We start from the raw sequence: 22,220 nt of genomic DNA, 5'->3' as shown, positions 1-22,220 counted from the left end.
ACCCACCTCTGAGGTCCATTTCAGGTCTCACATGCTTAGGCCTATCATAGAACTCTTCCTAAGGTGGGGGTTTCAGATAGAGAAATGTGAGTGGAGGGCAGTGAGGGCCTGCGTGTGTGCGGGTGGTGGGGGTGGTTTCTCTCTCAGTGGGGTGTCCATGGGTCTCTCCTGATTTTCTGAGCCAGTAACCGAGGGTAGCAGGGTCACAGAGATGAAGTGGGAAAGCTTTAGAGCCAACTGCTTGGGTGCACTTCCCACCTACTTCTGTGTGGCCTTTGGCAAGTGGTGTAGCCTCTCTGTGCTTCTGTCCTAGTTGCCTGCACTAGAGAAGGAGGGGACTGCCAGCAGCTACTTCTTGGGTTTGGGATGGTTAGATTAGTTAATACGTATTTATTGCTCAGAAGGCTGTTTAATGACCATTCATCGTTGACAAGGAAAGGCAGAGCCAGCCTGCTGTTTCCATGTTGAATGTGCACCCAGGACTATGGGGTGGAGATGGCAGCAAGTGATATGTGAAAAGATGCAAAGTAGTAAGATATCCTCAGAGTCACCAGACGTTGGGCCCTTTCTTGCCGCCAGTCAAGCCTGTCCTGTCGGGTGCCTTGCAGTGAGATCACAAGACAGACATGGCTATTCTTCCCGTTTTATGGATGGCAAAACTGAGCCACCGAAAACTGGTGGCTTGTCCAAGGTTGAAAGCCTACAAAGTGACAAAAGGGTCCCAGATCCATGGCTATAAATATCAGGATGTAGAGTTGTTTAAGATTCTTTTTTTTACCTTGTTCTTTTATTTTATTAAAATCATCAAAAGATAATTTAACTGGGGCTCTTACAGCTCTTAGAACAATCTATACATCCATTGTATCAAGCATATCTATGCATCTGTTGCCATCATTATTTTCTAAACAATTACTTTCTATTTGAGCTCTTGGTATCAGCTCCTGTCCCCCCCACCCTAATTATCCCTTGATAAATTATAAATTATTACTATTTTCATACCTTACACTGACTGCTGTCTCCCTTCCCCCACAGTTTCTGTTGGTCGTCCCCCTGGGGGGTGTGGCTATGTGCTGATCATTGCCATCTTTGTCCTTCCTGCTCTCCTCTCCCCACCTCCCCCCCCATCCTCCTGGTAGCCCTACTCCCATTCCTGTCCCTGTGGATTCTGTGTGTCCTGAGCTCTTATCTCTTACTTGTACCAGTGCACTTGCTCCAGTCTAGCCCTCAGTGAAAGGCAGGACTGGAATCATGATAGTGGGGGATGAGGGAGCCTCAAGGGACTAGAGGAATATTATGTGTTTCATCAGTGCTATACTGAGCCCAGGATGACTCCTTCCTTCCTTGTGACCCTTCTGAGGGGATGCCCATTGTCTACAGATAGGTTGTGATCTCTGCTCTGTTTTGGGTCTTCTGATGCCTGTTACCCAATTCCGTCAACACCTCATGATCCCATAGGCTGGTGTGCTTCTTCCATGTAGGCTTGTTGCTTCTCTGCTAGATGGCCGCTTGTTTAACTTCAAGCCTTTAAGACCCCAGACACTATATCTTTTGATGGCTGGGGATCATCAGCTTTCTTCACCACATTTATTTATGCACCCGTTTTGTCTTTATCAATTGTGCCAGAAGGGTGAGCCTCACAGAATGCCAGGTTGTTAGAACAAAGGGTTCTTGTGTTGAGGGAGGGCATGAGCAGAGGCCCAAAGTCTGTCCACTACCTCGAAAAATTAGAGAGAGAGAGAAAGAGAGAGAGAGAAAGAAGAAGAAGAAGAAGAAGAAGAAGAAGAAGAAGAAGAAGAAGAAGGAGGAAGAGGAGGAGGAAGAGGAGGAGGAAAAGGAGGAGGCAGGCGATCAGAGGGCGAGGAGGGGAAGGGGTGAAGAAGGAGAAGAGGAGAGGCGTGAAGACCAGGGCAGAGAAGGCAAGAGACAGAAGAATGGGGCGGTGGAGGGGCCGGGTCTTCTGGGCCTCAGGGACAGGAGTCACAGACTGCACGGAAGGGTCCAGAGGGTAGGGACTGCTGGGAGTGGAGGAAGAGGAGCAGCTGGCAAGGCTGACAGGGGCAGCCTCCAAGGACACTGTTGGAGGACTTGCTGGTGTGAGGAGTCCTGCTCAGGCCCTGCAGAGAACAAGTTTGGGACAGTAAGAGGATAGTCCTTGGACCATCGGCCCCAGGGAGCAGAGCAGTGGTCACAGGATTGCCCGGAGGGACTGAGGATATGCACAGGGCGAAGCAAAGGCACAGCGCCTCCTGGGTGTCCTCTCTCAACCTGGGCGCTGCTGACTGCCCTGACCTGTGGGCGCGGGGGTCAGTAATTGTCCTTTGGGAGCCGGGAGGGGGAAATCGAGGACCCTGGTTCTGTTCCAGAGACGGCTCCGTGCGAAGAGTGCGTCAACTTCTCCATCTGCTACCCTCGCTTGGACCAGCCCCCCTGCTTGTGCCCAGCACTGCTCAGCAGCCTGCTGACTGTGCGGAGCTGGGAGTGGGAGGGGCTGGTTGCTCCGCAGCTGTGGCCCAGGAGCCGCCAGGCCTGGGACTGTGACAAGCATCCTGCAAGTCCAGGGCAGCTTCGTAGTGGCAGCTTCGTGGTGCACTCACGAATCTGTCTGAATGGGGCTGATTGCTTCTCTGTGTCGGAGTCCCAGTGCTGGATGAGCGTGCTCGCCTCCCTACGTCTGCAAAGATGTCTCCTTACGTCTGCAAAGGCGGCTCCTTACGTCTGCACAGATGTGCAGGGATACATCGGAGGAGCCCAGTCACCTCGGGGTTGTGTCTGCATTTATCTTTGCTCAGCGAGTGAGGCCGCGGTGTCTGCATTTCTTTGTTGTGTTGTGTGTGTGTGTGTGTGTGTGTGTGTGTGTGCAGTCGAGGACCACTTTCTTGTGTTCCATCTGGTTGTTTGCATTGATTTCCTCAAATTGATACCTGGAGATAAATGTCTCTCTATAGGGTTAACATGTCCCAGTGGACCTGTTCCCTTCTCTCTGTCTCAGTGTGTGTGTGTGTGTGTGTGTGTGTGTGTGTGTGTAAGAGGGCGAAAGACAGATAAGAAAATCAGAAGTCAACCACCCTCAAAGCACAGACTCAGTCTTCCCAACCCCTGCCACCTGCTTGCCCGCTAGAGTCCCCAGAACCATTCAGACCACTAGCACTTCAGGGCTAGCCCCCAGGGTCCTAGACGGGTGGAGATGAAGGCTTTACAAAGAGCAGGACCAGCGTAAAGATCCGTCGTCAGAGGAGTGGATAAGCCAGTGCGGGCCCCACAGACAATGGGCTATGACACAGCCATCAAGCAGTCCTGGCACGTGCTATACCACCTGGATGGCCCTTGAGTGAAATAAGTCTCTCACTAAAAGGCCTCACCTGAATTACCTAGAATCAACAAGGCCAGAGAGATCAACATTTAGTAGTGGTTCCTGGGAGGGGCAGGAGAGGGGAGAAGGGACACTCCCTGCTGAGGGGGACAGTGTGTTCCTGATTCGGGTGCTGGAAGAATTCAGGAGTGGGTTGGACAATGTGACGATCCCTTTGAATGTCACAGAACTTGATGTGTGAAGATGGATGAAGTGGGAAATGTTCTGCTGCCACACACGCAGACACGGTTTTTGACCCAATAAAGAGCTAGATATGGAGGTGATTTACCTCACAGGAAAAACAAAACAAAAAGCCAGGCAGAGATAAACAAATACACCCAAATCCCTAGAAGCTTTCTAATCGCATCTCTACAGGAGGTGCAGCGATGGGTGAGGATGGTGCAGGGCCGGGCAGTTTTCTGTTCTGTGTGCAAAAACGGTTGCTAAGGGTCAAGACAGACACAGTGATCACTGACAGGGACTTGGAGGGCATGCCTGGGGCACAGAGGCGGAGGCTCGAGTGTCTAGTGTGCACTGTGCATGGGCATGTTACCGCCCCTGGCTTCTCCAGGAGAGATGCCCAAGGCCTCCTAGCACGTCTGAGGGAAGGTGAGCAGGCAGGGGGGGTGTGGGGAAGGAGGGCAGCTGGCTGCAGAGCCTGCCTGTGGCTGTTTGGATTTTTGAGCTTGGGGACGCTCAGGGTGGCAAGAGGAGAAGGGAGGGGAGTGTGCCTAGGCAGAGCCTCGGGGTCCTGGGGACTCAGTGGGGAATGGCAGTATTACCCGCTGGTGCAGAATGCAGGGACGATGGGCAGAGGTGCCAGTGAACAGGCTCACTCCATCCTCCCCCTCATGTGCCACCTGAACCAGGCATTTGTGAGCCTGCAGCGCCTCCTCCATCTATTTAACAACTCCATAGTACTCCATTGTGGAGCCAGGCCTTGGGCCTACTTAACACGCATGATGGGCAATCTGTCTGTCTGTCAGTTTGCTTTTATCTTTTCGTTGTGAGTTAGGTGAAGGTTCGCCGAACAGATCATCGCTTTCCCAATGAACACTTCCTACACATTTCCTTTCCTTTCCTTCAATGCGACACCCCCATCAATGCCACGAACCCTAACCCTGACTTCTCCGCCTCCACCCTTCTGAACTTGGGCCTTGAGCAAATGCTGCCCCCTTGATATCAAATGGTCAATGATTCTGAGATGGGGGCACCTGACCAGTGTTATTGTTCCCCTACAGACTTGTCTATCGTTTCACTGACGATGAGTTAGTTCAGTCCCAGACCTGCAGGGTGACTAAGGGCCGTCGTATCTTGAGTTCTACCAGTCTCCAGCTAACCGGTAAGCCTGCCCTCTTTGCATATGATTTTAAATTTTATTCTGCCTTTTCCTCCAACTCTTATCTGTGATGTTTCTTGAGGGGGTAATGCCTTGGTTCTTGGCTTCTCGTGAGAAAGAATTCATGCCAAAGCCCGTTCGCAATCTCAGTGGGTTTTTATGAAGGACGGGAGAAGCTTCAGGTTTTACAATCTCAAAAGCATACAGACTTTTACAGGGAATGTGCTGAGCTGTGAGGAAGCCGGGCTGGGGCCCACAACTGAACACGGGCTACCTCATGGGACTGCGTGTCCACGTGAAGTAAACTGAGGCCAGAGAGAGCATGGCACGGCTGAGTGGGCACAGGAACAGGGTAAAAAGAGGAGAGAATCCTCTCTGACCTGCCACTGCCTGGAGTGGGGGACAAAGAGACTGGCTCTCTAGCTGCCAGAGTATTTCAGACCTCTGTCTGGGGAAGCGTGGTTGAAGGTCTTGGTTGACTCCATTGGCTGAATTAAGCCCACCTGGGCCTAGTTAGGACCACCCAGGCGTAATACATTTCCACCTGGCTCGGGGGCCTGAATTGAAGCATGCCCTGTTAAGGTCTTCATGGGTGGCTAATGGTCCCCTGATTTCTTTCCCAACCTCCTGTAGGGGGCCTGTGCAGGCATGGGAGGGACAACCTCCCTGCCCATATTCAGGACCTTCTGATGGAGTGGTTCTCAACCTGTGGGGCGTGACCCCTTTGGGGGTCAAACAACCCTTTCACAGGGGTCATCTAAGACCATCAAAAACATATTTCCAATGGTCTTAGGAACCGAGATGTTGGCTTGTTATGCATACTGTCGCAAAATGTAGCAATGTAATTTACTGTTGTTATATTCAGACTGTTACTCATGCTACACCATGCTTCAAGGCAAAATTTCATTTATTTGTAATTAGAAACAAATATTTCACAATATATAATTGCATATTGTTTTGGTGATTAATCACTATGCTTTAATTATGTTCAACTTGTACCAATGAAAATACATCCTGCATACCAGATATTTATATTACGATTCATAGCAGTAGCAAAATTACAGTTATGAAGTAGCAATGAAGATAATGTTATGGTTGGGGGTCACCACAACATGAGGAACTGTGTTAAAGGGTCACGGCATCAGGAAGGTGGAGAAGCACTGTTCTAATGCGATCCGTTCTGAGCAGTTGGCCACGGTCCTTGGGCACCATCTAGTGCTTCTGGTCTCAGCGTCATGGTGACCAGTGTCATGAGGATGCTGTGCTGCGTATGTTGCTGTTTTGAATCCTGCTGCAGTGCACTTCCTGTGTGCACAGTGAAGCCTGTGACCTGGAACTCTGTGGGACTGCTTCCTTTCTTCTGGGTGCTGTAAAATTTGCACCCATTGGCCTTACCATGTTTCTGTTGCTTGTTGCAGTGAAAAACATTTGGCTTTTCCTACTCTGATGGGTTTCCACTTTATAGAGTTGTCAGCACGTGCAGGTTTTATTGGATTTATTTTTGCACACGTAGAAATGTTTCTATAGAATTGATCCCCAGGTGTGGAATCTCTGGGTTGAGGGTATGCACACCAATGATGGCTTTTAGTAGCAGGCCAGACTCTCCCCTGGGAACGTGCCCAGGTTCGCCCAGCTTCCTGCCTTGTGATCAGTCTGGTCCTCATGGTGCTCTATCCTCACAGACATCCTTGCTGGGAGCTCTTGCAGCTCTGAGGTCGGAACCCACTCTCAGCGCTGCCTGTGTTTCATAGCCCATGGCGTGAAAGGCTTTTTCTCTTGTAGCATCTGTGAGTTGAGGAATGATGAGAAGAGGGTCTGGTAGTTAGGGTACAGGGCTAGGTAGCTGTAACAAAGTGACCCTCCAAGGCACATTCAGTTACACGAGAGCTTCTTCATCTCACATGGAACCGTCTGGAGAATGGATAGTCTTTTCAGGCTGGTGGGACGCCTGTGCTCCAAAAGGTCACTCGGTGACCTCAAGTTCTTTCCAAATGTTGCTCCCCGTTCTCTTCTCAGGCATTGTCCGTGTCTGCACGTTCCTAGCTGGGCCAGCACATGGGGAGAGTGCCAGAGCAGAAGTGGGGGGAGATGGGGGGGCGTGCATTGTCTTTGTGAACATGGGACGTTGAGGTGGCATCTGCTGTTTCTGTCCATGTCCCCCGGGTGAGAACGGCACCGCATGCCACGGTCTCTAAGGGGATGTGCATGGTCCCAGATACCATCTCCCTGTGGGAGGAGGCGAGGATGAAAAGATTCGAGGCGGGAAGTCATGCCTTTTCTGCAGAGGAGAACCAGCTCCAACTACCTCACTCGGCTGAGCTCGCCTGTCTCCCTACTGCATCCTGCTGCCTGGCATAGAGTCTGCTGCCCAAGAGAATCTAGAGCAGCATGGACGAGAGCAGGGAAGCAGGATTCCACCTGGCGGCTGCAGCCTGGCTGCAGGGAGGGTAGGCAAGGCAAAGGCTCACCCCAGGCTGTTTCTGCTCCTCATTCCAACCTGCACCCACAGGAGCCAAGCCTTTTCTTCCTCTTCAGCAGAGAGACGCCTGGGGGCCCAGCAGCTGCGTGGACAGTGAAACCTGCGCGCTTTCCCGACGGAGCCGCATCATGGCCACTGGCATTCTTCAGGCCTGCCTGGCTGCTGTCGCTGTGCTCTTGCTGCCTATGGTAAGGGACCGCCGCCACCAGTTGGAGGTCTTGTTCTCTCCTGTGCTCTGGGCAATCTCAGCTTAATCAGGGGCAGTATCTCCGCTGCACCTTGCAGTGCCTCTGTGGGAATGAGAAAAGGAGTGTCCTGGTCAGGACTCTGTATGGAGTTGATGAGATGATAGCCACATGTGTGTAAGCCTTTAGCGTTCTGCGGTACACGGCGACCCTGGGGCTGTGCACAAAGCCCTAGGGACAGGGCTTCAGAAGGCCCCGTTTGATCTCCCATTTCCCAGTGTACGAGGCTCTTATCAGGCTAGAGCTCAGAAGCCTGTCCACTCTCTGAGCAAGATCAGGGTCAAGGGAGGGTCCTCAGATTTTGGTGCCTCCCCTCAAGCTGGGAGTTCAGACTAGCAGCGAGCCACGCTGTTAACACTCTGAGCCCTGGGTGCTCGTCCTAACTCACCGCATGACCACAGGCAGCCTCCCTCCCTCCTGTAGAAGCTGCCTGCACATCTGTGGACAGTCAGAGCTGGGGATGCCTGGCGACTGCCCCTATGCCCACTGACACCGCTGCTGAGCTACCCCTGCCCTGGGGTTTAGAGACCAAGGGACAGCACCGCCCCGTTACCAAGACAGGGGCTTTGAAGTCATTTAGTCCTGTGCTTGGATTCACATCTGTCACTAACTGGCTGTGTGGCCTCGGGCAGAGATTTCTTTACTTCTCTGATCCCTAGTTTCCTCTTCTGGAAAACGGAACAAGGGTAAATGAAAGAAGCAAGCAGGGCCTTTGCTGGAAGCTACCCACAAACTTCCTTGATGCCTCGCGCGTGGCTGCTGGAGAATGCGCCTCCTAAGAGTCAGGAGGCTTGCCTTTGGGTCCTGGCTCTAGTGTTCACGAGCTGTGCAGCTTTGGCAAGGACCTTAACTTCCCCGAGTGGGTGGTGAAGTTTCAGCCTCTGGGAAGTGGGGAAGGATAAACGCAGTGTCTAACCACAGTGCTCCTAACACATATGCGTCAGATGCTGAGGATGATGACGTACCCGGTGACATGCTTTATTGTTTGTTTGCTAACATGAAACACTGATGTCCCAGGGTAGAGACGGGACCATCCAGAGCCACACAGCTGGCTGGGTCACTGAGACAAGCTTTGACAGCATCTGTGACAAAGTTTGGGATAAAAAGGAGGCTTTCTAGGCCTGTAAAGAGTTGCAGTCTTGGAAATCCACCAGGGGCAGCTCTGCTCTGCCATATAGGGTTGCTGTAGGATCCCTATAGGATCACATTGGGTCACTGTAGGACCCCTATAGGATCATATGAGTCAGAACCAAATGGATGTCAGTGAGCATGTGCGACAAAGTTAGGCTTCGGGACTTGCTGGCAAGTAAATCCCTCTGCCATTATTGTCTTCCTGCTTTGAACTGACCCCCAACCGCAAACCCGTGCCTGGGACATTGACCTTGATTTACAGATGGTCTTCCCAGATCCCTCCCTCCCACCCACCCACCCACCAATCTGTGTGTCTGTCTCCTGCAGGCCACTGCCATGCACTCTGACTGCATCTTCAAGAAGGAACAAGCCATGTGCCTGGAGAGGATCCAGAGGGCAAATGACCTGATGCTGAGCGCGAATGACTCCTCCCCTGGTGAGAGGGATGACAGGAGGGGGAGGGCGTGGCTTCCGCAGTACCTCCCAGGCCAGTCTCAGGCTCTGATGTCCCAGCTCTTTAGGGAGTGATGGAGACTGCTTGCTCATTTACCCTTCATGAAGCCCCTTGGGATGGTGGAGTCCTGATCTGCTTTGGGCAGTGACTTTGGGGTCCCCCTCCGTGGGGCCAGCCTGCCCGGGGCTGCTCTGGGTCGCTGAATGTAGCTGCCCTCTCTTCCCCAGGGCTTTCCTGGACTCTCCGATGCTGTCAGAGAGCGTGTTAACAGGCAGCCTGGGCCAGCCTGGGCCTGGTGGCAGCAGGGACACAGCTGCTCCCAGTGGCTGAGATGGACAGCAGCTGGTCAACCTAGGGCAGAAGGGGGAGGGGGTCCTCTGCTTAATCCTGCAGAGGTCAGAGGACCAAGCATGGGAGCTACCCAGCTAAAGGCTGCCCAAGGCAGTGCTGGACTGGGAGGTGCCAGGAGCGCCTGGGGAGGAATATTGCTACTGTCTACTGGTGGGGTCACGCAATGCAGACACTTAGCATCCTCCGGCCCACCCAGATTAAATGCCGACCTTACCTCCTAACCCCAAATCAACCCCAAACGCTTAGCAACATTCATCATCATCCCTAGGGAGTGGTATGGCCCATGGCTGATAATCAGGGGTCCCTCTCCTGCGCCCCCTCCTAGACACACACACACACACACACAGTGCAGATGGGGGCAAAGGCTGACTCTACTTCCTGACTCTTAGAGGGGAACGTCCCAAGGGATGGAAGGCCGGCTTCCCACCAGCCTCAGGGTTGGCCCCTCCTTTCAGACCAAAGGGGTCTACTTCTTCCTTTGAATCCTCCCCCAGAGCCCCGTTGCTATAAATGCTTGATTAATCTGCAGTCCAGTTAGATGGAAGAGTCCCGCCGGGCCCCAGGTCTTCTGGGTGACCATTACCTGGTAATGGAGCCACTCTAGGGCCTCGCCTGCCTTTCCCTGCAGCCCGCCCTTGCTCCGCCCTCACCTAGCGCCTGGGTACTGACGCCCCACCGACCGAGCAAACCAAGCAGAGTGGGGCAGGCAGTTGGAGGAGAGGGAGAGGGTAGCTGACACGTGTCCTTGGTTTGGTAAGGGCCACATGGAACCCTGAGGGTAAGTAGCTGCTGAGGCCACTGGGCAGCCCAGCCAAGGCAGCGTCGAGAATCCAGGCAGCCAGCCTCCCGGTCCCAGGGTTTTCCTACATCATGTGGTCTTTCTGGCTCAGACAGCGTTGTGCGATGAAATCGTGTAGGTGGGAGATGGGGTGGAGATAGGGACCGTGGGGCGAGGCCGCCCTGCACTTTAATTCTACCCCTGGTCCTCCTCTGAATAGTGTCTCTTGGAGTAAAGGCAGAGAGGGAGCCAGGAGTCCGGTGGTCTGCAGTTGTAATGGCCAGTACTTCCCTTCCAATTCCCAGGTTCTGAACACACACACACACACACACACACACACACACACACACACACCATGTATTGAAACCGCACACCAGGAGGAGGGGCAAGGTGGAATTTTACTCTTACTTTTCAAGGGGCTGTCAATCACAGAGAGTTTAGTCGGGTCCTTGGCTGTCAACCTGGCGAGTTGAGTGGAGTCCCTGAGCGGGAAGAATGGTGAACCACCCATGCTCGGCTGCTCGCGGAAAGGTTCAGGTTTGAATTCACCCAGAAGTGGTTCAAGGAAAAGGCTTGGCAATGAGGTTCAGAAAAAAGCAGCCCCCCTCCCCCCGCGTGAACCCCGTGGAGCACCGCTCTACTGTGACACACGGCGGGTCTCCGTGAGTGCTCCTGAGCACTGTGCTGCTGCAGTGCTGTTGTGCAGAGCAAGGACGCATGCGTGGCGCGCACACACATGCATACACACACACACAGCCTCGATTTCCTCCTGTCTGGGGTGAGTGAAAGGTCAAACAGCAGAGGAAGTGGAAACAGGGCTGGAAAGACACGGGGAGAGGAGGGCCTGACCGTGTACCCCAGAGACCTGCACTTAACAAAGGCTACAGCCAGGCCAAGGGGTGTTTGTTTTCTAAGGGCTGGGCTAGCAGAAGGCCGCAGCCTCTATAGAGCTGCTGAGCTGCACGGCCCAGGCCTCCCCCTCTTTAGGGAGCTCCTGTAGAAGGCGGGCCGAGGGAGGGGGCTCCCAGGAAGCTGTGCTTCTCAGGTTGGCTCTTCCCTTGGGAGGGCCTTTTCTCTGTCAGGGAGGGCTCCCCTTTCCAGGGGGTTTCCATTCGGAGCAGGTAGCCTCGGGGTCTAGTTAGTGCTGAAGTTTCAGGGGGAACATTGACCTTGCTTGACAGCTGCTGGGGAAAGGCTTGCTAGGGCCCCATCTCTCCCAGCCCCCGTGTCTGCTAAGAGCCCGGGCCCTTCCAGCTGAGCCGGAGGTCTTGGCCTCACATTCAACGGGCTTGTGAAACAGCTGTGCTGCCCATTCAAAGCCCTGGGGAGCATTTCGAATCCCTGGGGTACCAGTAGAGAAAACCCTTGCCTATGAACCAAAAGGTTGGAGGTTTGTGTCCGCTCCGAGGTCTTCAGAGGAAAGACCTGGCAATATTGAGCCCCTGAGACTCTGGCCTGTAGTCACCCTGCAGGTCGGGAACCAAACTCACCCCCTGGCTCCATCTTCAGCCCAACCATAGACAGATCTATCGGGAACCATAACACCAGTGAGGTATGAGCGCCTTAGAGTCACCAACCAATTGAGAGCAAAGTGCAGCTTTCACCCAGGGACAAAGAAGGGTTTGTCGGTGGACACAGGAAGCCCAGGGAGGAAGTAGGATAAGTGATGTTCCATTGAGGGTATTGCAATGAAGGGGATGCACCCCAAGAGGTATGAATTGCTAAATGGGAAAAGCTCTGGAAACCTCCACCCCGGTCACAATGAAAAGTCCAAGAAAGGAAATGAGGAGAGAAGGCAGACCCCGAGGAGCATGCCTCTTCTCTGATAGGCCAGGGGTCAACTTGAAGGAAGCTGCTTCAGGGGGAATATCTAAACATGCTGATGTCTGGCCCCTCTCCACACCTGTGGGATTGGTACTCAGGAGTGGACGGGCTGGATGCAGGCATGTGTTCAAAGCTTCCAGATGATCCTAAATAGCACTCTTGGTGGCACTCCACTGGCTTGGCAAGAGGGCAGCATCCACAATGGCCCTGACCTCAAACCATTGAGAAGCCCCTGCCATGCCTCAAGGAACCGGTAATCCCAGGTCAGTGAATTAAACTTGAGTGAACAAAACATCAACCAAATCACTGTTACCCAGTTGATGCCAACTCATAGTGACCCTGTCGGATAGGATCGAACTGCCCCTGTGTGCTACCAAGACTGTAACTCTTTGACGGGAGTAGAAAACCCTGCCTTTCTATAGCACAGAGGCTGGTGGCTTCGAACTGCAGACCTTGAGGATGGCAGCTCAATACATAACCACTATGTACTAGAGTTCCGGATAGACATCCACAGCTGCATGTTATATTATCTGTCTGCGTCGGAGGCGTATGAAAGGTGGGCAGTCAGTTCAATACCTGCTGCCTTTCCCCTGCACCTTCCCTGGCCCTTAAACCCTCATGAAGGCCCCAGCCCAGAACATTAGCCAAAGGTCAGCAGAAGTCCTGAAATACATACACTCGGAAATTGAAAAGGAGACAGGCTAGTGGCACGTCACAGTTCCTGATGACCAGCAGTGCTTATATGTCCAGCCGTGTGCACAGATCACACAGATGTGTATTTCTATGGCTTATTTGTTTACACAGTCAAATATAAACGTGTCTACATGGGGATATGGGTAGATAGAGATGTTGTTAGTCACTTTTGACTCATGGCAATCTGCATGCGTCATAGAGTGGGGCCGCTCAAGAGTCTTCTTGCCTGTGACCGTTTGGGGGAGGAGCGCTGGTGGTGAAGTGGTGTGGTGTTTGGCTGCGACCCACAAGGTCAGCAGAGCAAAACCATCACACGCTTTGCAGGAGCGAGATGGCGCTTTCTACTCCCATAAAGCGTGGCGGTCTAGGACGCTCGCAAAGGGAGTTCTCTGTCCTATTGGGTCCCTATGACTCGAAGACAGTGAGTTCAGAATCTCGATGGATGCAGATCCCCAGGACTTTCTTCTGCAGCGCAGGACGCGGGGGTGGCTTCATGAACTCTTAGAGTAGCAGTTGAGTGCAGACCAGTTGTTTGTGTCACCTAGCGACCTGACCTTTGATGTCACAAAAAAAGTTACTCTAACATATTTTCATGTATATTTTTGTATATCTCCTGTGTGCCCCCTATCTTTTAAATCTAATGAGTCGAACAGGTAGAAATGAGGAATGTGTGGTGTTGTTCGAGGGGAGGTTTGGCACCTGCCCTTCTCTCCCATCCTTGCTCCCCATTGGCCTTGGACCTCTGCTCCAGAGAGTGCAAAGGACCAACTCAACTCACTGACACAGATGCCAACTCAATAGCAACCCTATAGGGCAGGGTGGAACTGCCCGTGTGAGTTTCTGACCTTGTAACTCTTTGTGGGAGTAGAAAGCCCCCATGGAACACCTGGTGGTTTCAAACTGCTGACCATACACTAAGCAGCCAAAGATATCACCACAGGGCTCCTGGGAGACTGGGCAGGGTGATGTAAGTTTCCTCCATGTAGACGTGGAGGTACACACGCATGCTTAGAGGACACACTGGGACTCAGGAGGCAGCTATAGGGAGTGAGGATTCTAGGGAAAGGGACTGACTATGTGACAGGAAGGCACACTTGCTGACTGTATTGCTCCACCCACAGCATCCTTGGCACACTTTGAAGATGTTTACTGGCTCCCGTGGTGGTTTCGTGCCTCATTCCCAGCCCCTGAGAGCTGAGTGGGCCTGAGACAGCAGTGAGTCCAGCCCTGTCATGTGACACACGGCGAGTTTGAAGCCCCAGGAAGGCGGTCACTGGTCCACGTCACAGCCAGGGCCAAGGCCAAGCTCTGGGAGGCTGTCCAGCTCCCTTGTCCACCAGGGAATGCCCTTTCTGCCGCAGTGCTTGGTACCCGGAGAGAAAAGGGCATCTGCACATGGGAACTGGCACTTTGCTGCTCCTGGTTCAGGACCCAAACAGCCAGGGGCACTGCCTGCTGGGCCCACTGCTTTGTTCTCTGCTCAGCCCAAGCCACCTGCCTGCGTGCTGGCCTGCCTGTCTACCATCCTGTGGACAGGGCTGCCGGCACCTCCTCTGTGCAGCGCTACTGACCTTCTACCCACCTGGAAGGTCGAAGCAGGGCTGCTTACATGGTCCTCCTAGGGGTCACCCACCCTCTGGAGAAGATGAGGAGGGGAGGGGGCCAGTCCTGAGATGGTCTGGGCAGAAGTGGGAGGCAGCAGGCTTGGAAAGAGCATAAGAATGCTGGCTTGTCCCTGATCAAACCTGTCCAGGAACAGAAGGCCTTGCCCTGATCCTCTGCCTCCAGCCCACCCTGGGCCTTTGAGGAGAAGGGGGAGCTGGAGGAGAGGAGCGAGGCCAGGCTTCTTGTGTGGGCCCCACAGCTATTCCAGACTCAGGGTCCACGACGACCCTCCCTCTGAGGAGCAATATTCTGTGGACAACTTGAGGTCAGATCTGACCGAGGGCTGTATTTCGGTTATATTGGCTTCTTCTAGCCTGGTGTTCCTCCAAGGTTAGCTGGCAGCAGAGCCGCAGCCTGGGGTAGCACCCCACAGCACCGGGATAGCTGGGATAGCACCCCACAGCAAGCATACTCCCCACTATGACTCAGGTGGGTCTGAGCATCTGCATTTCTGCCAAGCCCCGTGGGGTGTAGCTGCTCAGGGGCTCGTCCTTGGGGAAGCACCGTGCTGACTGTTTTAGATGTTCAAAGGCGGGTGCTGGCACCGTTAATGCCTGTTGGTCGCCAGCTCCCCACTCTCCCAGGCCTGCGTCCCCAGCGCTGACTGGTGGTCCTCATTGTGTCTATACAATTAATTCCATCCACTTGGACCACTTTTTCCTTCGAATCACATGCCAACGTGGGGTGGGGGTGGGGGGCTTGTTACCCTTGTACTCCAGCGCCCTCTGGGCCGCTCAGAGCAGGGCCTTGGCTCTTTCTGTGTCTCTTTGATGCCCCTGGTCTGAACACTGTGGAACCTGCCAAAACCATCACCATGACAACCCAAGATCAGCTCCTTATTTTGTTCGCCTCCCAGGGCTAATAGCTTTGTCGTTCTCTCTGAATAGAGGCTCGGCGTTCGGCTGGGCTGTCTGGAGAAACACAAGCAGTGACCCTCACCTGCGTATGAGGACGAGCTTTCTATGAGGAAGGAATGTCCTATCCGAAAGGCGGCCCAGCCCAGTCCAACTCAAGGCAGTGGGTCTGGTGCTAGTGGGTGCCTTCATCAGGCCCTCACAGCCGCAGGCTGACGCAGCAGCAGTGGGCAGCCAGGAGAGCACAGGCTGGCGGGTGTAGCGTCTCGGGGATCTGAGGTCAGTGGAAGCATGGCAGTGCACCTATAGCTCCCAGGGTCAGTGGTTCTTGTGAGGCAGCCCTGGAGGCAGCCACAGAATCCCAGCAAGCAGGGATGGTGAAGGAGCAGAGAGAGAGAGAGACAGGGAGACAGCCATTCTCACTGTCTCTTATAAAAGGCCACACTCTAAGGAGGCAGCATCAGACTGTGACTGGATGGATTGGTTGGTCTCCACCCCAGCTTTCACACAGGTTCAAGTAGACATAAAATCGAATCATCACAACCACCCTGAATGGACATTTCCCTCCTTCCCTGCCCACTCCTTGACTGCTTTGTGTGATGTTTTACACAAAGAGCAGCCTCAGAGGTTGGCCACAGCACTCTCTCAATTGCAGTAAGAATGCCCCAGGAGCCTGCTTTCTTGGGATCCGGCTCCTAAGCAGACAGACGGCCCAGGGAGGTGCACTGGGAGGGCACAGGGGATGGTGTTTGCGAATGCAGTTTTACGGCTGGCGTCGAGGTGGTGGTAGAAGGGCAGAGATGAACAGAGAGGTTTGGGTGAGCTGTGTTAGCAGTAAGGAACTGTGTGGGTGCCATGGCTGAGCACAGGGCTATGACCACATGGTTGGCAGTTTGAACCCACTAGCTTCTCTGTGGAAAAGGGGGGGCGGCCTCCTTGCCTAAAGATCCCCGCCTAGGAAATCCCACCGGGCTATGTTCCTGTGTCCCGTGATGGTGAAGGATTCAAGTTTGTGTTTTGATGTGTGAAGAAAAATGTTGAGGGGGTGCCGTTTGTGACAAAAGTTGGTAGTTCATGCTCGCTGGGTCTCCCATGGAAGAGGCCTGGCCACCTGCTTCTGTGAAGGTTGCAGCCAAGAGACCGCTGTGGATCATCTCCACCGAGTCACCCACACGTCTGCAGGTAGTCAATGGCAGGACCTTTTCAGTGTCAGGACTGGGGAGTGGGGGGTGGGGAGTCTCCCAAGAAGCAGGGCCTATTCTGTGTTTGGACTTCCCTGGAGGAGGCCGGGGCTGGGGAAGGCGTTCTCAGGCTCTCAGTGGTGTTTGCTAAGATGCACGCCATGCCACCTCCTCCTGGAAACCTTGGGTCCAGCCTGCCGGGAACCTAGCCAGCCTGTGTTTCTTGGCTGTGGTTGGAAGGGGGGATTCCAGCCCCCCACCACTAATCACGGGTTCAATATGCACAATTGTGTGGTTGAGATATATAAATATTATATTAATGTCATAGAGAGCATGAGCGATAGAAATAATGGAGTCAAACACATTTCATAGTAGCATGCTCACCTCAGCCCCTCTTGGTGGTCTACATGGAGAGAGGGGGAATGGAAGGAGGACAAGGGGAAAGGGAACAGGGGAGGAGAGGGAGTCAACAAGAGGTCAAGGGAGGAGCAGAGAGAGAGAGAGCGAGAGCGAGAGCTCTATTGCTAACCCAGGCCTTTATATCCTTGTGGGCAGTGCAAGCCCACTAATTACAGGTAAAGACATACGTCACAGGAAGGGGTTACACTACAGGTTATACAACGAGAGGGGGACAATCCAGGGACACACACGCATCAGGAAGAGGAGGGACTGGGAGTATTCATGTGACAAGATGGGCAGATCCTAGAGTCAGGATGGCAGCTAACTTTGGATGTAACTGAGCAGGTTTGATCTGTTCTCTGGATCTCCATAGGAACCATTATCAGTAGGGGGTAACCCCCACCTACAGGAAAGAAGCTAATGGTCACAAGCCTCAGGGAGAAGTAGTTCATTGTCCCCAGCAGCATGGAAGAGCCCCCACCCCCACCCCCACAGCAGTCTGGCAGCTGATGGCCTCAAGGGAAATAACTTTTACTATTAGCCGCAAGCAGTGTCCCAAGTCTAACATATTTGGGGGAGACAACTTGGGAGAAATCTTTCTGTTTCCCACACTTGGCGTGGCTCTGGCCATTCCGCCTGGGCCTTCTGTGCCAGCCCCTCTTCTCATTCTGGCCTGTCTCCGAAGTTGGGGCCAGGCACTCTTTGCTCCCAATGGACAACCTCTCTCAGTGAACGCCCCAGCTCCAATCCCATGGCCTTAAACAGCACCCCTGTGCTCGCGGCTCAGTCCTCTTTCTGACGTCCAGTTGTGACTTCCCCTCTGGAGCGCAGACTATTAGTTGTCTAACTGCCTTTTTGACATCTGTCTCCACTGGGCTCCTACCACCATCTCAGAGGAACCGTCATGCCAACGTGCCCAATTGTCTCCCAGAGCCGCTCCTCCTTCAGCCCTCCCCACTGGAGTGACTGACATGGTCCTCCCTCTCCTCATCCAGACACTAAAGCCAGATATGTGTGTGTGGGGGGAATCCTTGCCATCTCTCTCCTCTTCCTTGATTAGCCAGGGCCACCTAGATGCTGCTGTAGTAACAGATAATCCCTACCGTCTCATGAATGTAACACAATAGCCTTGATCACTTGTGAGTCTCTGCAGCCAGGAGGGTTCAACAGAGGTGAGGGCTGGTGAGCTCCCCTTTGCACAACCAGGCAGGGGTCCTGGCTCCCTTTTTGGTCCACTGCCTCCTTCGGCATGTGGCTTCCCAGGACGCTGCCGAAGGGAGGGAGAGGCGCGGTGTGAGAAATCTGTGAGCGGTGATTCCTGTCATTCCCACCTGCTTTTCCCTGGCGAGGGTTTGGTCCTGGCACCCCAGGGAGCACGCCTTCTGTCTGGCACGGTCATCACGCCCAACCAGCCCCCAAGCCTGTCAGCCCTCCCTCCATGGAAGACTCCCTCCATCGGCTGCCGTCACGCTGATTCAAGCTCTTCACACCCTACTTTGAGCCAGATCCGAAGGCGTCTCCCAGTCTCTGCTTTCCTGCCTTGGAACGATACTCTTTTCCCTTCAGCCTCGCCCAAGCGCAGCACTCTTGTCCTCAGCACCGCCCATGATGAGCCAAAGTTGTCCATAGTCCTACACCACACAGCCTGTGAACATCACGACCTTACATGGCAGATGCGACGAAGGGTCTCGGGATGAGAAGATGATGCTGGACGACTGGAAGGCTGAATGCAGTTGAGTGTGGGTGCTGGTGAAGGGTATGGAAAACATGTTGGCCACCAGAAGAGCGGATACCTCATCTCAGCAGAACAACCAGAACGCGACATCGGCTCACTTCCTATGGACATGCTGTTATGCAGAGGTCACTCGCTGGAAAAAACAAAAATGAAGCAGAAGAAGACATCCCACTTGGCAAAGTAGGAGAAGGGTAGCGGAGGAGGGGAAGCCCTTCATGGAGTGGATTAACGCGGTGGCTGCAACAAGGGGCCCAGATGTAACATCGAACCCAGCGTGGTGCGCAGTACGCATGCTTGCTGTGAGCTGGGACCTAGCATCTAACAACAGCGTGGAACAAGACAGCCATTAACCACGCCCCCATCCCTAACCACGCCCCTCCCTAACCACGCCCCCATCCCTAACCATGCCCCACCAAAAAACCCAACCCAAACCAGCTGCTGATTTGGTTATAACTCCCGGTGACCCCGTGTGTATCAGAGCAGAACTGTGCTCTGCCTCGTGTCCCATCCTCCATCTGCGGGAAGGAGCTCTGCAGACCTTTCTTCTGACCCACATCTGGATGCAGTTGGCCACCCACCTTTGGTTAGCCACCCGTGTGTGAGCCATGTGCACCGCCCAGGGACTGCGACTCCTGGCAGGGCCTTCATCGTTCCTGCATACATTCATGATCCAGGGGGAGGGAAGAGAAAGCCAGGAGGAAAAGGACAGAAGGAGGTGGAGAAGGAAGCGATGGTGGAGAAGGACCATTCGAAGGAGGAGGAGCGGTATCTTAAAAGCTTCCCCTCCCAACACAACTAGGCGCTGTGGTGATTGGGGTGTCGCTGGGGATATGCTTGTAGAAGGTGCATTCTTGTCTGTATGAGTGGAAGGGTAAGAAGCTGTTGCCTGTTTTTTGAGAAAAACAAACCCCAACATTCTCTTAGGAACCAACTCCAATTCTCCGAGGCTGTAGGAACAGAGCTCCTGAATGAATCAGAGCTCCGGCTCCTTGAGGCCAGAGCTGGTCTCATCCCAGAAGAGAGAGAAAATGCGAATTGGTGTCTACTTCTGCCTCAGGGGTGACTGTCAGTCTCCCTTCACCCCAATGATGCAGGCTGGAGGGGTAGGCAGGGACTGTGAGCTCCAGATAAGGTTAGGGACATTGTTGCCTAAACCCAGACACCAGGATTTGGACCCCTGCGAATAGGTTTTAGTTCTAGGCTTCTACCTGCCTTGGTGTGAACAGAGATGTCCTTAGGTCTCAGTCTCCAGAGAGCACCCTGCTGGGAACAGAAAGAAGCCCCAGGAGTCTTTGGAGAGTTAAGGTGGGAGGTGGATCCTGACTGTCTCTAGGTTTCAGGACAGGATGGAGATGGGGGACCTTGCCAAATTGTTCCTTGGACCAGGGAGGGGAGCCCCAGACTCCCCTGAGTCATCCTTTCAGGCACCCGCACGTCTTGAGTGATGCTCTGGTCCAGAATGGAGCTCTAAAGAGACCCAGCCTCTACTATGCCCCTGGGGGAACTGGAGTGTGTGTGTGTGTGCGTGTGTGTGCACGCGCGTGTGTGTGTGTGTGCGCGTGTGTGCGTATGTGTGTGTGTGCGCACGTGTGTGTGCGTGTGTGTGTGTGTGTGTGTGTGCCGGAGTGGAGACTTTCCAGGTTTATGCAGTGAACTCAGGGCAGAAATAGTCTTGTAGCTTTCTGGTACAGATCGTGAGAAGATACTGGCCATGGTTTTCCCCCTTCCCTTGCCCTCAGACATAACCTTTACATCTCTGCATCTTCCTGACCCTAGCCTTGGTGCCTAGATGGTACCTGGCACATGATAGGTGCTCAGTAAATAATTGGTGAAGAAAGAGATGAATCTCTGCCCTGTCTCTGCACCTCTGACTTCCCCAACCTGGGGACTGGCTCTTCTTTCTGCCTGGCCCCTGCTTTCCTTTCTGACCCCCAACCCTCAAGTGTCTGCTCGCTCTATCTAAAGTATCACTGTGACCTCAGAGAACATCAGCTGGCAGTAGCAGCTGGCCGGGCTGGGGCCTAATGTTCCACATTAAGGGAGCATCTGCTGACTAGGGCTCCCGGGGCATGGGCCCAACATGACTCCGCTTCACAGCCGTTCCATGGTCAACACAGGACACGCAGCCAAAGACGGGGCGACTGGGCCTCCTTCAGGCAACGATGTCACAGGCGGCCCCGTGCTGGCGTGATGTCCTGGGATGATGGGTATACTGGGGTAATTATAATTGACCCATTGCTATGACCCCGGGGCCCAGTCTATCTCCTCTGGCCCTTAGCTCCCTCTAGGTCCTGATTTGCTGGATCCATACTTTCCTTGGTGCTCTGGCTCCCACAAGCTATCATTCCATGAGCAGGAGGTAGCCTAGATGCCCACAAGATGGGGTGAATTCTAAAATAGCCATGTTCAAAGGCTGAGGGACAGTGCCACAGGGCATCTTCTGGTCCAGACAGCACCTAGAAGTTCAAGAGTCCAACAGAAAATGCCCAGGCTGCTTGCCTGACTAGCCTCCACTCAAGTTCCTGCTGGACCTGTCAGTCCCGACTTTCAGGACTGTCCCAGCATCTGCTTTGGTCAGGCTTCTCTCAGGGGAATGATTCCCAGGGAACCACCTGATTGTAGTAATAAAGTTAATGACAGTCACAACTGGACTGCCCATGCCCTGAGGGCTGAGGGCCGTGTTAGGTGGGGTTCTCTAGAGAAACGAAACCAGGACACTTATGGTTTTAAATGTAGGTTTATACAGCACGAAGGAACCCCAACTCCAACTCTCCAAGGCTCTAGGAACAGAGCCCCTGAATGGATCAGAGCTCAGGCTCCTTGAGGCCAGAGCTGGTCGCACCCCAGAAGAGAGAGAAAATGAGACTTGGTGTCTTCTTCTGCCACAGGGGTGACTGTTGAAAGAGGCTCGAGCCCTAGCCTAGACATAATCCCTGGGCTGGCCTGTCCCACAGGTGGTGTAGCTCACAGGTTGAGGCAGAGAACTAGCTACAGTAATAGTACACACACTCCAGCACGCTACCATCACCAGAGATCAAGGGGGAGGCTGGGGGCAGGGGGAGGCCTTGCTGAGCCATTTACCTTTTGCCTTCCAATCCAACTGTGACCTGATTAATCCCACGTGCTCCTATTGGCCAGGTTGGCACAATAAACCTACCTATCCCAATGGCCCAGCATGGTCCTAAGATGTTTCCATGGTTGGACCATGAGTCTCTCACTCCCCAGTGAAGGGATGTGAGTCCACTTTCCCTATCCACGGCCCACCCTCACAGTCGCCCTCAGCAAGGTATAACCCTGTTATGGAACTCCATCATGCCACACTTCTGCTACCCCTCCCCGCCATGCCTTTATCTGTTTGCTTCATCTATTTCCTCACTAGATGCCAGTCCTCATAAATATGTTCCGCTCATTAATATGGGGGTTGTCTCCCCAAGCTCTTCTCCATGCACACTCTTCTTCGGAGCAAAGTCTCCCACCTCTGGCTGGGACCTCTTCCCATTGTGCTGGAATGAAAATCAAGTCATGGTAGGCCTGATCCCTGAGGTGAGATCAAGGTCAATAAGGCCCCATGCTAAGGGATATGGGGAGACCCTGGAAGGCTTCCGCTGATGGTGGAGAGGTGCATGACACCATCTGGGAGAGGTCACTCTCAACTTTATGTGTGCGGGGGCGTTGAGTGAGGAGACCACTCCATGGGTCTTCGGCATGGACCATGTGAAAGTGATGAGAACCATCATTACGAT

General features: G+C 53.6%; 1 protein-coding gene across 2 annotated transcripts in view; it reads left to right on the top strand.

The window, feature by feature from the left end:
- The first annotated feature begins 4,587 nt into the window (after window positions 1-4,587).
- ADCYAP1R1 (ADCYAP receptor type I) overlaps window positions 4,588-22,220 on the top strand; it is a 55,120-nt gene continuing 37,487 nt past the window's right edge. For both annotated transcript variants that reach the window (XM_075558212.1, XM_075558214.1), the window contains exons 1-3: window positions 4,588-4,691; window positions 7,224-7,355; window positions 8,871-8,979. In XM_075558212.1, the coding sequence (XP_075414327.1) occupies window positions 7,296-7,355; window positions 8,871-8,979 (169 nt within the window). In that variant the 5' untranslated portion in view covers window positions 4,588-4,691; window positions 7,224-7,295. The remainder of the gene's footprint in view (window positions 4,692-7,223; window positions 7,356-8,870; window positions 8,980-22,220) is intronic.

The sequence above is a fragment of the Tenrec ecaudatus genome, chromosome 9, assembly GCF_050624435.1.
Source record: "Tenrec ecaudatus isolate mTenEca1 chromosome 9, mTenEca1.hap1, whole genome shotgun sequence".
Classification (NCBI taxonomy): domain Eukaryota; kingdom Metazoa; phylum Chordata; class Mammalia; order Afrosoricida; family Tenrecidae; genus Tenrec; species Tenrec ecaudatus.
The sequence above is the reverse complement of the archived record's forward strand: the minus strand, read 5'-3'. Positions and strand labels throughout refer to the sequence as shown.